Source organism: Molothrus aeneus, chromosome 14 (genome assembly GCF_037042795.1).
Source record: "Molothrus aeneus isolate 106 chromosome 14, BPBGC_Maene_1.0, whole genome shotgun sequence".
NCBI lineage: Eukaryota > Metazoa > Chordata > Aves > Passeriformes > Icteridae > Molothrus > Molothrus aeneus.
In genome coordinates this window covers 19809494-19824743 of record NC_089659.1, presented here as the reverse complement: position 1 = coordinate 19824743, position 15250 = coordinate 19809494, and the positions used below count along the sequence as shown (strand labels likewise).

Here is a 15250-nt window from a genome sequence, read left to right as displayed (position 1 = left end):
TAAACTTTTATTTCTCATGTAAGTAAAGCTGCCGTAGACTCCATGCAAAGCCGATCAAGGTACAGCTTCTCGCCCAAAGCAGTCTGGTGCGCCAGAGGCAGCTGCTCTCACGCAGAGACCCTGCCTGTGTGTGGTGAAACACCGCTGCAGCCTGAGGGTGAAGGGAAGTGGCAACGGTCCCTGTCCCACGACGGACGCACTAACACCAGGGGCCCATCCCCTGCGTCCGCCCTCCCCAGGAAGAACTTCCCCCTCCGCTTCCCATTGGCTCCGTCGCTCCCCGCATGACCCAACACCGCTCGTTTCATTGGCTACAGGTCAGAGTAAAGGGGCGGGGCGGGCGGAAGGTACGGCGGCGGGTGGGGTATTTCCGGTTTTGTGCGCGCGCCAGGGCCTGGGACGGTCGCCGTCGCCGCGCGAGGTGCGGGGTTGTCCGCGCGCGCTCCCGTCACCGAGAGGGGCGGGGCGAGGCGGGCGTGCCTGCCTCAGACAGCGGCGGAAGGAGCGCTGGTGTTCGAGGCCCAGTGAACGGGGCAGCATGAGCGGCGAGGATGGAAACGAGGAATTCTACCGGCAGCTGCAGCTCCAGCAGCAGTACGAGGCCAAGCCAGCCGAGGGCGAAGGCGAGGGCGAGTCCGACCCCTTTACCTACGTGGACCCGGCGGACGGGGCTGCCTACGAGTGGGACTTGGAGAAGAAGGCCTGGTTCCCCAAGGTAGGTACGGGGGAGCCCCGAGGAAGGGGGAGAAGAAGGAGCGGTTGATGCCGGATCTCGTCGGTACGCAGGTGTCCGCATTCACCCACATCGTGTCTGCTGCGAGTCTCAGCAGCACCAAAACATACCTTTTTAAAGGCAAAACCACGGTGTCGTCTCCGTCCTTGACCGGCTGCGCTGTCGTGAGGAGCTGCGCGTTGGCTATTCGTCTGGGCGGAGAATCTGTAGAGTTGTTCGGGCCTGGGATGAAGTCACGGTTATATTTGTGCATGTTGATCAGAGGTGCCTGGGATGTGCTTAGGTCTTTGTAGCTCACCACTGTAGTCTCACCACAGTAGCTGTGGTGATCTCTTTGTGGGCAGTGTAGAAATTAATTAGTATGTTACGAAGTCTAGATGAAAACAGAGTAGTATTATGTCTCTTTTATTGTTATCTGAGACTTATGTCAAATAAGAGATGTGTTTTTCCATCTCCTCCAGTCTTGGAAGCACATTTGAAAAATAAGTGTATTCATCTTAGTGGCATTCCACAACATGGAAATAGGTTATAGTTTTTAGCTTTTTAAAATTTTGTTAAATGTTTTAACTATGAAATATGGTCTTGCTGTAATAACATGTCTCCTCCAAGGGCGAGTGAACATAGATTTAATATGTTGAGCCAATCTACTGATTTGCGAGTGAAATAGTAGTTTTCTTATCATGTAGCAGTGAATGAGGGCAATTACTTAATTTAGTATTAAGACTTTTATGGTATCTACTTGATGGATGTAATGTGCCAATTCTAGTTTGTGACTGTGAATTCATTGCAATCCAGAGAATCTGAGAGAGAGTGAAGCCTGTAGTGCCAAGTTTGAATGTGTGTAAACCTAGGAAGGTGTCTGTGGAGCAGATGGCTTATGGAGGGGTAAAAATGTGAAAAATCCAGACTCAGAAAGTGGAGCAGTGGAGAAATAAGTATTTCTGGCTCCCTGTGGGGTGCTATATCCAGTAACTACAGTAATTTGTAAGAGGGTTCTTCTTGTTTTGCTCCTATTTCTTCCCCTTCTTCTTTTGAAATGTGTGTCTTCTCAGTAGCATTTGTGCTTCCTAAGTGTTTTTCTTGTCTGTTCCGTCTTGGAGAGGAGATAGCGTTAAGGGTTGGATAGGTTAAATAGGAGCAGAAAAGTTCATTAGTGAATATAATGTATAGTAGAAGTTGGTGACCTATCCATGACCCACAGTGCTGCACAAAGATTCTTTACCCATACATCATAGAGTTTTTCTGATGATTACTAATAGAATTTTTTATCTAGATAAACTGAGGAGACTGTTGTAACCAGAAGCTGTACTTCTTTCTCCTTGGGCAGTAATGAAACTTTTAATCTGTTTCTTGACAAAAGATACTCTGACTGGTCTAAGTAATTTTTATCTATGGCCTGGGATTGCACTGCTGCTCTGCTTTGGGAATACAGTGTCTGCTGAACTTCCACTAAGGCAAATTTCAAAGCAGTGCAAAAAGTGAATGATATTCTCTGCTAGCATTCCCTAGAAAAATTTGCGGACAGTAAATTATTTAATAGAAGTAATTGCAACCTTGTTTATTATTTAATTATTTTAATTTCAATGGTACTGTATAGGTGAATTCCAACTTTTTTAGTGCTTCACAGACATAGCACAAAATAACATGTGAAATTCATCTGCTGCTTGCATCACTTGCTGTGAAAATACAGACATTGGCTGTCATCTGCAAGCACAAGGTATCTGTTCTTCATTTGGTTTTATTCTATTCCTTTCCTTTTCAGTGGCACCAGCAGTTAATTACACGCCCACATGTTCTGTAGTATTGTGTTTCTTTTTCTATAAGCTTAATCACCCTAAACTGCGTGACTGTGTGCGTGTGTAGATAGGACTGATCTCTGTGATGCGCTCCACCAGAACTGGATTGAAGTCCCCAGTAAGTAGTTCTGTGACTACTTGTTTCTAGTGCCATCAGGCATGACAGGAATTCCAATAAAAGCCTTTATATGTTTATAAACTGCTTGTAAAAAGACATTTTAAGGTAAAGTAGTGGTAATGGCTATATGGTAGGATGATAGTGTTTTATGCAAAAAACATCTTTGTTACAGAGTGGCAAAATTTTACAGTCTGTGGTAGATAATTTGCTAAGAGTAAATTGAGGTTTACACAGAAGCTGAAAAATAATGCTTTTGCAGGTTTAATCACTAATTTACGAGTAGGTTCTCTGATGAAAATAAATAATGCTGTTTACCAGCAAGTACAGAAGCTTCTTAATTCTCTGGATCTCATCAACTGTGGCACTAAGGATTCACTAAGATAGCTAATGTCAAAGATAATGTACCTGATTAGAGCAGTGTCTTCCTTTTTTCATTAAATGTGGTTGTACTTTGTCTTGATGCTGTGTTATGTCATACCTGTAAGAGCAGCCGTTTACATTCTTCATTGAGGTGTGCAGCAAATCTTGTTTCGCCTAAGAGTTACTTTGTGTTCACCTTTAAAGTTATGGGACACCATGGCATCTTGCATTATTCCTTACAAGCCTGTTACTGTCAATTTTGCATTTCTGATTTGTCATAATGAAATTTTAGAGCTCAAACATCAAGCTTCAAATTACTATGGAAGATAAGAGATTACATTTTCATCACTGACACTTGAAATTGCTCTCTTATAATAGCTTAATGGCACATAGTTTTGTTTCCTTTTGAATACAAATGAAGCAACTGCAGCAAAGGTCAGAGTCAGATAAGATTTTTCAAAGGTTAAGGCTCAGTTTTGAGAAAAAATAATTCAGATCAGAGTGTGCAACTTCAGAAATTACTTCATAATGTGGGGATGCTAACAGAAGAAGCTATGATGTATCTCTTTGCCTGGGATTGCCAGTGGCTGGAAGTACTGTGTATAATTTGTGGTTTTTTTCTTTTATTTTGATCCCTAAAGCATAGGCATTGGCGAGTCTTATATTTTATCCAAATACAGTCTCTCTGTCTATTTGTATGATATAATGTAAAGCCTATTGCCTTGGAAGCAACGTGTTAACATCTCTAGTTAAGTGTAATATTTACTGCCTCTCAACACAAATATATGACATCTCTGGAAATGATTCCATGAAAAGGCAGGTACCTGCAAATGTCAGTCATTCATCATCATATGTGGATAAATTGTTGGCTTACTATCAGTATCACTTTAGCACTTCACCATGGCCAGGAGCACTTGATTTCTGTCCTTCAGGCAGATCCAACTCACATGGAAAGCAGAAAGCTTTGTTTGAAAAATGGCAGAACCTGTGAAGTGTTTGTGTAAAAACTACATATGCATATGTATGGAGTTTGTGTTTTGGTCTAGTTCAGGTAATGCCTGAACTGATTGTTCTTGTTGTGTGTATGGCTTTGCGAAGATCGTTTTAAAATATTGTTATTTTCTATGTTGCCAGATCAGAAAATGACCATCACCTAACTAACTTTAAAATACAAACCTGTATTTATACTTCTTTGAAATTTTATATTAATTTTCCTAATTTCTTTTCAGATAACAGAAGATTTCCTGGCAACCTATCATGCAAACTATGGTTTCCATGCAGATGAGACAGATACTTCATCTGCTTCTGGTACAGCCACTGAAAGTAAGCAACCAGTAAGTTCTAAGAAATCAGGAACACAACCATCAGCCAATGAGACAAGACAAAAACAAACAGATCCAAAACAAAAATTGGAAAAAAGGAAGCTAGAGCCAGGTAAGTGACAAAGCACTTCCCTTAGTGTAGGCTATGGCCTATATTGTACTGACGGAAAACTGGCAGTTAATTGTTGTTATCTGGTACAGCAAAGATAAGGTTGTGCTGGTAATTTGCAGAATGGTTCTAAAATTGTGTGGTGCTTCATAAGTATCCTCCTGAATCTGTGTATAAAAGGAAAAAAAGCAAGGCATGTTCAGAATTTCTCTGTGAGCAAGCAAAAATTCTCATAAATCTGTTGGAATACAGATGTTTATGCTCCTGTGTTTAATGTATTACCATGACTGAATTAGATTCTTGTATTTAGGGTGGTTTCACGTTGAAGAAGATAGGAACACAAATGTTTATGTGACAGGTAAGAGTGTTTATTTATATATTTTGAGCTAAAGATGGTAAAAGAGACTCATATATGTCTCTAATATTATCTATTCAATCTGTCACTTGCAAGCTGCTTAATGTTATATTCATGACTGAATAATGTCTTTGTGACCTTTAAATTGCAGATATGGGAAAGAAGTAGAATGGACAGATTCCATGCTTTTATCTGTTAAATGGGGTATTCTCTGAGCTGTGTCAGCCAAGTCACTAATTTATTCTTCTATAGGAAAAACATTTTCTGCAGGCTTTTAAGGGATAGGATAATGACAAGTTTATGATGAGACAGCGGATCAACTATATGCATCACTTAATCTATAATTTTTATTTTCTCTAATAAATAATTATTAGGTAAGAAGGAGTAAACAGTAAAAAATGTTGGGAAGAGAATGAGAAAATAATGTGAAAGCTCAAATGAAATTATCTGTGCACTTATTTATTACAGTGTTTTTCTACTTCTTTTGGATGATGGGGTGCTTTCTTTAGATGCATATACTTAGGTACACTTGGTGGTTGTGAACAGTCACAGGAGTGCACATACTTGCATTTTCACAATAATTTTCAAAAAGATTCAAAAATCTTCATGCAGGCTAAACTAGCATAGGACATCCACATAATTTCCTCATCTGCTTTGGTTTTTTCTTATCCTCAATTCAGAGTTCAGTTCTTAAAATCTTTATACATTATCAGCTACTCTTTTTATTGAGTTTTTGAGTGAAGAAAACACTTGTCTGTTTATAGGTTGTGTTCTTATGGGTTTTTTTTTGTCTCTGATACCTAGAAGTGCAGTGGGACTTCAAGCTTGGGCAGGAGGGTTACATTTGCAGAGGTCTTTGTGTCTGCTGCAGTGTGGATGATGTGTGACAAGAAATCTCTAGGTGTGCATATTAGGGAGCACAGAGTACAAGGATTTGCAGAATACTAGTATGAAGTAATGCTTAGAAGGTAAGGCCCACGGGCAGTGGTTTCTTGCAGTGTATGTAAATTGTTGTCCTTTTTGATATCTTTAGTTTAAATAAATGCTACAGGAAGATTTGTTCTAATGAGGCTTTTTTAAAAATAGACCATACTTAAGCCTTCTGTTTGAATTTATTTTGCAGGTTTACCTCCAGACATTACAAAAGATGAATTTGTACAAGTCATGTCAAAATGTGGTATCATCATGCGAGATCCTCAGACAGAAGAACACAAGATCAAACTGTACAAAGATAAGGAAGGAAATCTTAAAGGAGATGGCCTCTGTTGTTATCTGAAGGTCAGGGTGCACTGAAATGAAGTTTTCCATCACGCTGAGGGCACATATGGCCATTATTTCAGAACCACATTCAGAAGACTTGAAAATGTAAAGCACAGTTTGGAATATAGGTGTCTGGTTTAAAGATTTACACAGAAATGCCCATTAAGCTCATTTGTTTCCTCTTCCCCAACCTCATCCTCGGCCTGGAAATGGCCATAATACCTGCTGAACATGTCTCTACATGCTTCTGTCTTGGGTGCCAGAGATGATGGACTGAAACGGGAGGATTTTCACCTTTTACTTTGAAAATATGCCACTGTGTAACCAAAAATAGAGAAATAATGAGCCAGGAAGAAACATACTGTAGTCCTGTACTTAAAACTTTTAATTGAGAACTGGCTTGGTTCAAAACTGTGCTTTCATTCTTTATTAAGCCTTAAAAGTTTAGGCCGCAGTACTATTTCCTTATGTGTTGCACTTGTGAATAGTTCAGAAAGTTGGTGATTGCAAGTGCAGCCGGCTTTAGTTCTGCAAGAAGCACAAGGCAGTACTAAATCAAATGGCTTGTAGTCTGTGCTGTTTTTGCAATTGTAGTAGTTAGGACCATGGAGTGCACAAGCATAAACGCTGTCCTCACTCTAAAGGACTTTTAGGAAAACATTAAAAATTACTTAAGAGTCTCAACATCTGCTGTTCTTGGAAAAGTGATACAAGTTTTATAGGAAATCAATTCCCTGAAACCTTTTTATTCTTGCTTTTAAGTTCATCAGCTTGCTTAGATATTGCAGATTCATGTCTATGACGTATTTGAATGAAATATGCAGCTGGTTTTGGAAGTATTAATCAATTACAACAGGAGTGAAGAAATACTGGGTTTTGATCAAGAAAACAGTGCCAGCTGTGTGTCAGAAGACAGCATTATGGTTTTCAGTGACAGGGACTTGATTCTTAGCACAGTATACTTAATGACATCTTATTGGAATACAGTTTGATTTTGCCATGTGCTTTAAAGTTTGTACTGTGCTTTATCTTCAAATAGAGAGAATCAGTTCAACTTGCTTTGAGGCTTCTGGATGAAGCAGAAATCCGAGGCTATAAATTGCATGTGGAAGTTGCAAAGTTCCAACTGAAGGGGGAGTATGATGCAAGCAAAAAGAAGAAGAAATGTAAAGACTACAAGAAGAAGTTGTCACAACAGCAGAAGTTTGTATTTTTTATTTCAGTAAAATATTGCTTGACTTCTAAGTGCTATTAGTAAAGCGATGCTTTCTTTGAAATACATTGCTAAGTTTTGCAAAGGTTAAAGTCTTGTCTGACAGTGAAATAGCTTAACTACTGCACATTTGAAAGGGGCTAACTCCTAAATTAAGTGTTTATAAAATGAACTTCTTGGCGATTCATGCATTAAATTAATACACAGGGAGCAATGATGCCTTCAGATGTAGAAGAAAATACTACAACTCTGGGGAAGTAAGACTCTCTTCCTCTTCGGTGGATGAGAGTGTGCAAGTCCTGCCACAATATCTGGGCTTACTGTTGGAAGGTCATAACATTCTGGCTGCTTACATATATTTAGTGTCATACTGCAGTAGTTGCAAAGGGCAAGAAATGCCTGCTGTTAGGAGCAAATACTAAATTATCTCTGTAGGTTTCCCCAGACGTCTCTCTCTGTTATAAAATACACTGGGTTTTGAGTTGTACCTTGATTCATTTTGTCTCTTAAAAATTGTTCTTCTGCCTCTTGGAACCAAGAAAATGCAGATTAAAGAAGAAAAAACTTTGAATATTTTTGGTATTTCAGTGAAAGCAACATTCACTAAGCATTGTAAATAGTAATGCAGAAATAGTTAAGGGGAGCAAGGCTACTTGATATCTTATCAATTAAAGCCAGAAATATATCTGCCCCAAAAATACACTGATGATTCCTGCTGTAAGAAGTCTCCAGTGTGTAGGCAGGTGTATGAAAATTATGAATTAGCATTTGACAGCAATTTCTGTGAATAAAAGGACTGTGTTCCTTTTGAGTTGAATTTACTGGTATAACTACTGTCATTGGAAATCCAAGTTTTCTTCAGCTGAAGTAGCAGGTACAAGAAGAAACTTAAGATTTCCCCACCCCAGTGTATGATCTTGAGATTTAAAAGTGTAAGTAAACATGTGGGGGTTTTTGTAATAGGATATGAAGTAGGCATTTCTACAAGAAGTAAGGTTTGCTGTGAGAAGGCAAAGTCCTAGATGTGCTGGATTTGCAGCACATGTGTTCTATGTGACTAGGTTGTGTTAGTGGCTCTATACCGGGGAACAAAATACATCTTCTGGTAATACCAGTGTAAGAGTTGATGTGTTCTTACATGTTTTTAAATAAAAACAGTTAGATTTTACCTAGGGGAATAGTGGATCTCCTTTTTTCCGGAGTAAGTTAGAAAAAAATGGTAAAATACTGACATTTTAATTGCACTTGGAAACAGCTGGTTCCTTTATCTGAGTTGATATTAGGAAGGAATTAATACTTCATAAATATTTTCTCAGTGTTTTAAAAAATACTTTACTTTCAAAAATTATTTGTATTCCTTCTATGAGCCTTTAAGTACCTTAAAATCTCAAATGCTTTGTAGCAGTAGTAAACCTGGGTAATTACTGTATTTTTTAGAAGAATAACTTAACTCTTTGTGTCAAAATATATGTTAATATAGCGCAAGAAATGCGGAATTAATGATTTTTTTTTTTCAACAAATACTTGTAGAAACTGAAGAGAGCCGCAACAATATCTTCTTACTGTTGCTTCATTTCATTAGACAGCTGGATTGGAGGCCAGAGAAGAAAGATGGGGCAACTCGAATGAGGCATGAACGCATCGTCATTATCAGGAATATGTTTCACCCCAAGGACTTTGAGGTAGGAAGATGCAGTTTGCTTCTGTAGATTGTTCTGTTAGAAGTTAACATGTCTCAACTTTCTGCCATACAAATTGTAGCAAAATTCTAAGCGGATGAAAACAAAATTAAACAAAATTAAATTGCTGTTTGGGAAGGATGTTCTCCTGTGCCAAACATCTGCTTTAAATTCATTAATCTCTCTCCAAAAGCAAGGGGAAAATGTTGATAAGAATGTATTTTTCAAGTTGGGGTTTTTCACTGTCTGAAAAACCTATATAACTGACAATACTCTTTTCTGGGATGGAAAAAGGAGTAAACAACAGTAATAGTTAGAATGGAGAAATAAGCACAGAATAGCTTTATTTACAAGTAGTATTTATTAAATGCAAATGAGAGCTGTCTGCCAATTCCTAAGTAGCTTTGAAAATGTAGCATAATAGCACTTCATTTATGGACTTTTAACAGATCGACATGTGTACCACATGCTGATGGATCTAAAATAGAGCTGAGGGAAGTGAATGCTTGTCTTTAAAGCTGTGTAATTGCTTTGTAGGAGGATCCTCTAGTGCTAAATGAGATAAGAGAAGATCTGCGGACAGAGTGTGAAAAGTTTGGTCAAGTAAAGAAGGTTCTCATATTTGATGTAGGTATTTTTATATGTTGTGTTGGCAAAATTGATGTAATGTGCAAAGGGGCAAAACGTTTAGGCTGCTGTAAATATGAGTGGAGCATTCATTTGGATGTGTTTACTTTGTGGAAACTTGACTTAATCTTTCAGTACTTTAAAACTTTTAGAACTTAATGTCTAAGCACACTCCTTCAGCCAATGTGAAGGCAGCTAGCTCTTCCTAGGAGCTTGGATATATGTTACAAGTTTGAAAGTGTATGGGTACATTATTTGTAGCTAAGCTAGCTGAAATAACTTTTGTTTTGTGTTCAAAAATTGTGTTGTGTGTGCCAGTAGAACAACATATGGAAACTTGAAAACTGAACTTTTCAAACATGATTATGTATGATCAGAATGGAGCTATATCCTGATTGATTCTCTAAGACAATATAAAGGGTATTGGAATGAATGCATTAGTTAGAATATTATTAAATGCAAGTTGCCTGTCCTTACAGAGGCACCCTGATGGCGTCGCTTCTGTGTCATTTAAAGAAGCAACAGAAGCTGATTTGTGCAAGCTGACTCTAAATGGAAGGTGGTTTGGTGGCCGTCAGCTCAGTGCTGAAACATGGGATGGTGTAACGGATTATCAGGTAGCTTTTTGTGGTTCCATTTTATCCAATGTGTCTTCCAAACAGTAAACCTCCTTGAATTCTAGGAGTCCTTGGCATTCCTGTCCCCATACCCTTCCCCTGCCTGCGTTATCTTGCTTCTCTTCAAAAGCTGTAGAATGTCTCCAAAAATCATTCTCAATTACTCAACTTAGCAAAAAATTAGAGGACCTGTTTGAGTACTGAAGATGTCAGCTTAGAAGATTAGCCACTGGATATACAGATCACTGGTTCACAGTCAGCATTGAGATATTTCTGTAATATAAATATTTGTTTATTTTCATCTGTGTAAATACTCATTTTGACAAGTGTGACTAATGATGTGTATAAACACTTCTTTAACAGGTGGAGGAGACTGCAAGAGAAAGGGAAGAAAGGCTCAAGGTGTGGGAGTCATTTTTAGGGGATCCTGATGCAAAGGAGCAGCAAACTACATCTGATTCACATTCTGCATCAAGTAGTGTTAAACTGCCCGAAGGGAAACAGCCTCCAGCGGTTAATGACACACCTAAGGAGGATGCAAATGATGAAACTCATAAGAGGGAGAATAATGGTGGGGGTATTAATGAAGATGGAGCTCCATCCACAGACAGCAGCCTTGCAGGCAGTGATGGTGAAGCTGATACATAACATCTTTAATGCTTTATGAAAGCATGATTTTTAGGGTGATGTTTGAGTGTATCCCTTTCTTCAGGGTGACTTCAGGCAATATTCATATGAATATAGGTGTCATTAGAATGTCATCAACTGTATGCTTTGAAGTTTTCATTTAATGGGGGTCTAAAAGTTTGTATTAATTGGCTGTTCAGGTGAAGTTACTCAAGTTTTCAAGAGCACAGTAAAACTCATCAGGCTTCTTTTGTTCTAACTATGCTTGTCAGTGTTTCATGATGTGAGTATGAAGTATGTTCCAGCCCTTAAGTTTATGTAACTATATGTAACTTATGTAATGCGAAGCTTTTACAAGATTTGTGGATTGTACTGTTAATTTTTCTGTTAAGTTCCCTTGGAACTCAGTATTTAAATAACTTGTGTCCTGGTATGTTGGATAATTTTATGGAACATATGCCATGATCCAGATAGGGTGAATGCATTGGATTTGTTGCTATGTATTGGGTGGCAGATGAGTAGCCTCAGGTCATAAGCTTAAAGAAAGTGGTAGACACTGTTGCCACAGCAACCCTAAGGCAAATTGAGTGAAGAGAGGTTATTAAATCAGAGCATTCAGCAAATGAAGTTTTCCTTCCCCTGTTTAGATCTTCTGTTGATATTAGAGAGTGGAATTGTCTCAAGGAGACTAGCAGTGCATGAACACACATATTCTGGGACATAATAATATTGTTTTTACACTCTCATGGTCTGTATGTAGTAGGTACCAAACAGGCTTTTGATTTTTTGGTGGCTTTATTAGTTCTTGCTTTTATATTAGAGTAAGGGTTTTTTGTAAACTTCATTAGCATGTTGAATGTGAGTTCTCCTCGACATTTTCATTTAGCTCTGTATGCTCTTCACAGTGGGGAGGATTTTCTATCTTTCATAAAATTTAAATGCTTTGGCAGCTCAAACTGCAGTTTATTGTGCAAAAGTTAGAATACTTTAAAATATGCTTTCAAATAATGCTCTTATATGGAAAAAGCAAGTGGTACTCCTCTTCAAAATATTTCCAAAAGCAAGGACTTAGAATATCTTCTAACTTAAGATATTTTAGTAAGTGGCAGACTTTCAAAAATAACTGGGGGAAACTGTTTTGGGCATAGTCATTCTTAATTTAGAATTCCACTGTTTTGATAAGTACGGATAGAAGAACATGGATTTAGGCACTAAACAATTCAAAATTTATAGCATACTGTTTATATGGGTGATCACCAGTACATATTTGCAAGGAGAATCCTTTTAACTTTTTTAATTCATATTGGATTGCAGGAAACTATAGATGCTGTGTTTCCATCATGAGGTAATCAGAATACTCTGAAAATGTTATTTTCAAACCTTGTGCTCTGAGATTACCATACAGATTTTTTTCCTGAATTCTAGATGGTTTTCTAAGTTTATTTTGTTGGAGTTTTTTTAATATATAGTCAGTATGTGTGGGTGGCTATGCCAACAAGAGCATCTAAGTTAACACTGCCATTGTGGTTATAAGTCACTTCTTTTGTGACAAAAATAGCTGTCATAATTAAATTTAGGGCTTAAAAATCCGGGGGCTCATCATATGCTGATATGACAAATTTCCCATTTTGAATTGCATTATAAAGAAGAGATGTAGCTCTTGCTAGCTAAAAAAAGTCAATTTTCTCATCTTTCCAAGTGTGTGGATTGTGTGTTTCAGTAAAGCAGGTGTTTGAAGAATTCAGGGAATCTGGAACACTGCCTGGTTAGTAGCTGCACATAGTGGTGTATTCAGGCACATTCCTGGGTTGTGTTGGTTCTGCCTTAGTTATTTTTATTGGTAATAAGCACCACAGACCTTTGAGAGCTGGAAGTGTTTGCATATGAGGAGTGTAGTTTAGTGTGGTGAGTATTGCTTTCAGTGCTCCTTTTTTCTTCCAGCTTCTGGACTTCAGGCTTTAGATGTCTTTCTCTTGTGTTTTGTTTGCCTTTTTTTTAAGGGAGCCCAGTTGTAACACTACACGGTTAAATCACTTGTTTTACAGTGGAATTACACCTGATACAAGGAAACTTGTGGAAATATGTGTAAAACTTGTAAAGTTCTATGAAGTTTTATCATGGTATCAGATATGGAGAACAAGGTTAATATTAATATTTGAAATAAGACGTTGAAAAATAAGGAATTGCTGTATGTGCTGTATGTTCCTCTCTCCAATTGATGTGCAAATTTGACTGGCTTGGTGTGGAAGTTGAATGTGCTCTTAGTCCTTTCACCTTCTCCTTTAGACCTCACACTAAAGTAGAGCACCAACAAAGACTGAGACCAAATGCTTTACTGGCTTTCCTATTAACTAGGATTCTTAAGTAATAAAAGCTCTTTTTCCATGCAAATATGTTGTTCTCAAGTGTGGAATTATACTCAAACTTGTATTTTCCTTTTGTCTACCTCCATTTTCCCCAGTAAAATGTAAAAATATATTTTTATAAACTATTCATTAAGTTATTGAGGCATTTAGTAGTCCAAGGAGAGGTTAATGCAGCTGTGACTCTTTTCAGCAGATTTTCATTAAAACCAAATTCTTTAGATATTTTCCTTTTTGAAATTATTTATGAAGTTATTTTGAATTTATGAAATTTGTATAAATCAGTCTGAACAAAAATCAAGAATTTTCACAGAAGTTAAAATTGCTATTTTGAACTATGATTATGAAATTCTTAGAGTATAGAGCAGTAATGTTTAATGAGAAATTTTAACAAATCTGAACAAGCGGAGTTCCTTTTTAAACTTACATATTTTTTCTTAGTAATCAGCATCATACATAAATTTGTAAGAAATTAAAACCCTAAAGGAATTCTCACTTTATTTTTTCTTTAATTAAAAGTGTTTCCTGTTTACTTTCCTTGCTCATTAGAAGTGAAACAACAACTGTTTTGCTCAGTTTCTAAGGTTATTCTTTTAGGTCCCATTCCAGTGTTCAAGTGTACTGCATGTTGTTCCATCCCTGTGCTTTTGGTGAGAGGTTCGTTTTAAGAGAATCTGTCTCCTTTCCTCTGTATATGATAGAAACAATAACTAGCAGCAGACTGAAACAATTTGTAGATAATTATTTTTGCTCAGTTTTGAACTAGAGGAATAGATGTTTCTACCAATTTTCAGTGTAATAATATGGATGTAAAGCCACTTAAATACAATATGACAGAGTATTAACTAATCCTTCACCATAATTTGGCAGAATCACTTTCTGAACCATCCAAAATAATTGCTGAGCTTCAGGATAAATTGGTAGTTGGCTTTAAAATCAAATCTGTTCAGTGGTTTGCAGGAAGGAGTTTCTATGGAGTTACAGGTATTCACCAGACATGACATGGCTGGAGGAGCATGGCCAAGGTAGACACCTGGAGATAAAAAGCCTCAAAATAAAAGGCTTTTTAGAAGGTTTTCTCTTTTTTTGCAGGTTCTCAAATGTTCGTATACTGGTGTAAAGAGAGAATTAGTTTCATTTTGCATCAAAATGTTTATCTGTTTCTCCTGCTGGCTTTTTAAAATTTTTAAATTGAATTTCAGTCCCTTGTATAGCTTAGGTTTTGTATAAGGATTGCAATTCACTTAAAGTCTTTAATATGCTAAATGCAGTGCATTTTAGCTAAAACACGTCCTACACATTATTCAGTTAAGGGTAACCTATTAACAGTTAAAAATAATTATCTTCATTCACTTAAGAAAATTGAAGGTGTTGGATGCTTCATAGAAACCCAAACTTGTCTTTCATCAATATTCATACCTGAAATTCTTGAAACTAAACCAAACCGAATTTGAAAAAAAAAATGTATTCCTATGGATTTTATTTGGATTTTTAAATTCTTATTTCTGCATTTGCGAAAACATACTTTGCAGTATGGTAAATGAATTCTGTGAGTTGTGTATTTGTGTTGATTTGACTTGTGTGTATTGTAGTGCTCGTCGTAGCTTGACATCTTACTGTCAGAATACTCAAAGTTCTGTAAAATATTTATAGAATTATGAAATCTTTTGCAGCAAGCTGTTTTCTTGCTCATTCTGTAATATGAAAAGTATATTGTTAGATTAAACTTTTCAGTAAGTAAACTCAGAATTTTTTCTGACGGGTGATTTTTCTTTCAATAAATTAATCATTTTCATTTATCCTTTAAAAAAGCAACATTACAAAGCAAAGTGCTATTTGAATAATGTCTAGACTTGTGACAGCATCTGAGAATACCCTTTGTTTGATTTGTTTCTTAAAGGGGTTGTGTTTTATACTACCTTTTTAATAAACAAACTCATGAACAGAACAAGTCTCTGCTGATTAGTTTCAAGGTAACGTATTTGTCTTTTTTTCCTCAGTAAAAGATACCATAGCATTGGGTGTACAAGAGCTTCAGTTTATAAGCCGCATATGTTAATGTGCCAGAGCT

The 15250-nt window shown here is 37.2% G+C and overlaps 1 protein-coding gene across 1 annotated transcript; it reads left to right on the top strand.

The window, feature by feature from the left end:
* Positions 1–408: 408 nt before the first annotated feature.
* Positions 409–14928, top strand: HTATSF1 (HIV-1 Tat specific factor 1). Its single transcript, XM_066559469.1, has 9 exons — positions 409–715; positions 4237–4441; positions 4749–4796; positions 5917–6071; positions 7093–7256; positions 8849–8948; positions 9483–9572; positions 10052–10189; positions 10553–14928. Exons 1-9 carry the CDS (start codon positions 539–541, stop codon positions 10835–10837), a joined length of 1362 nt encoding a protein of 453 aa, XP_066415566.1. The 5' UTR covers positions 409–538; the 3' UTR covers positions 10838–14928.
* Positions 14929–15250: the final 322 nt, after the last annotated feature.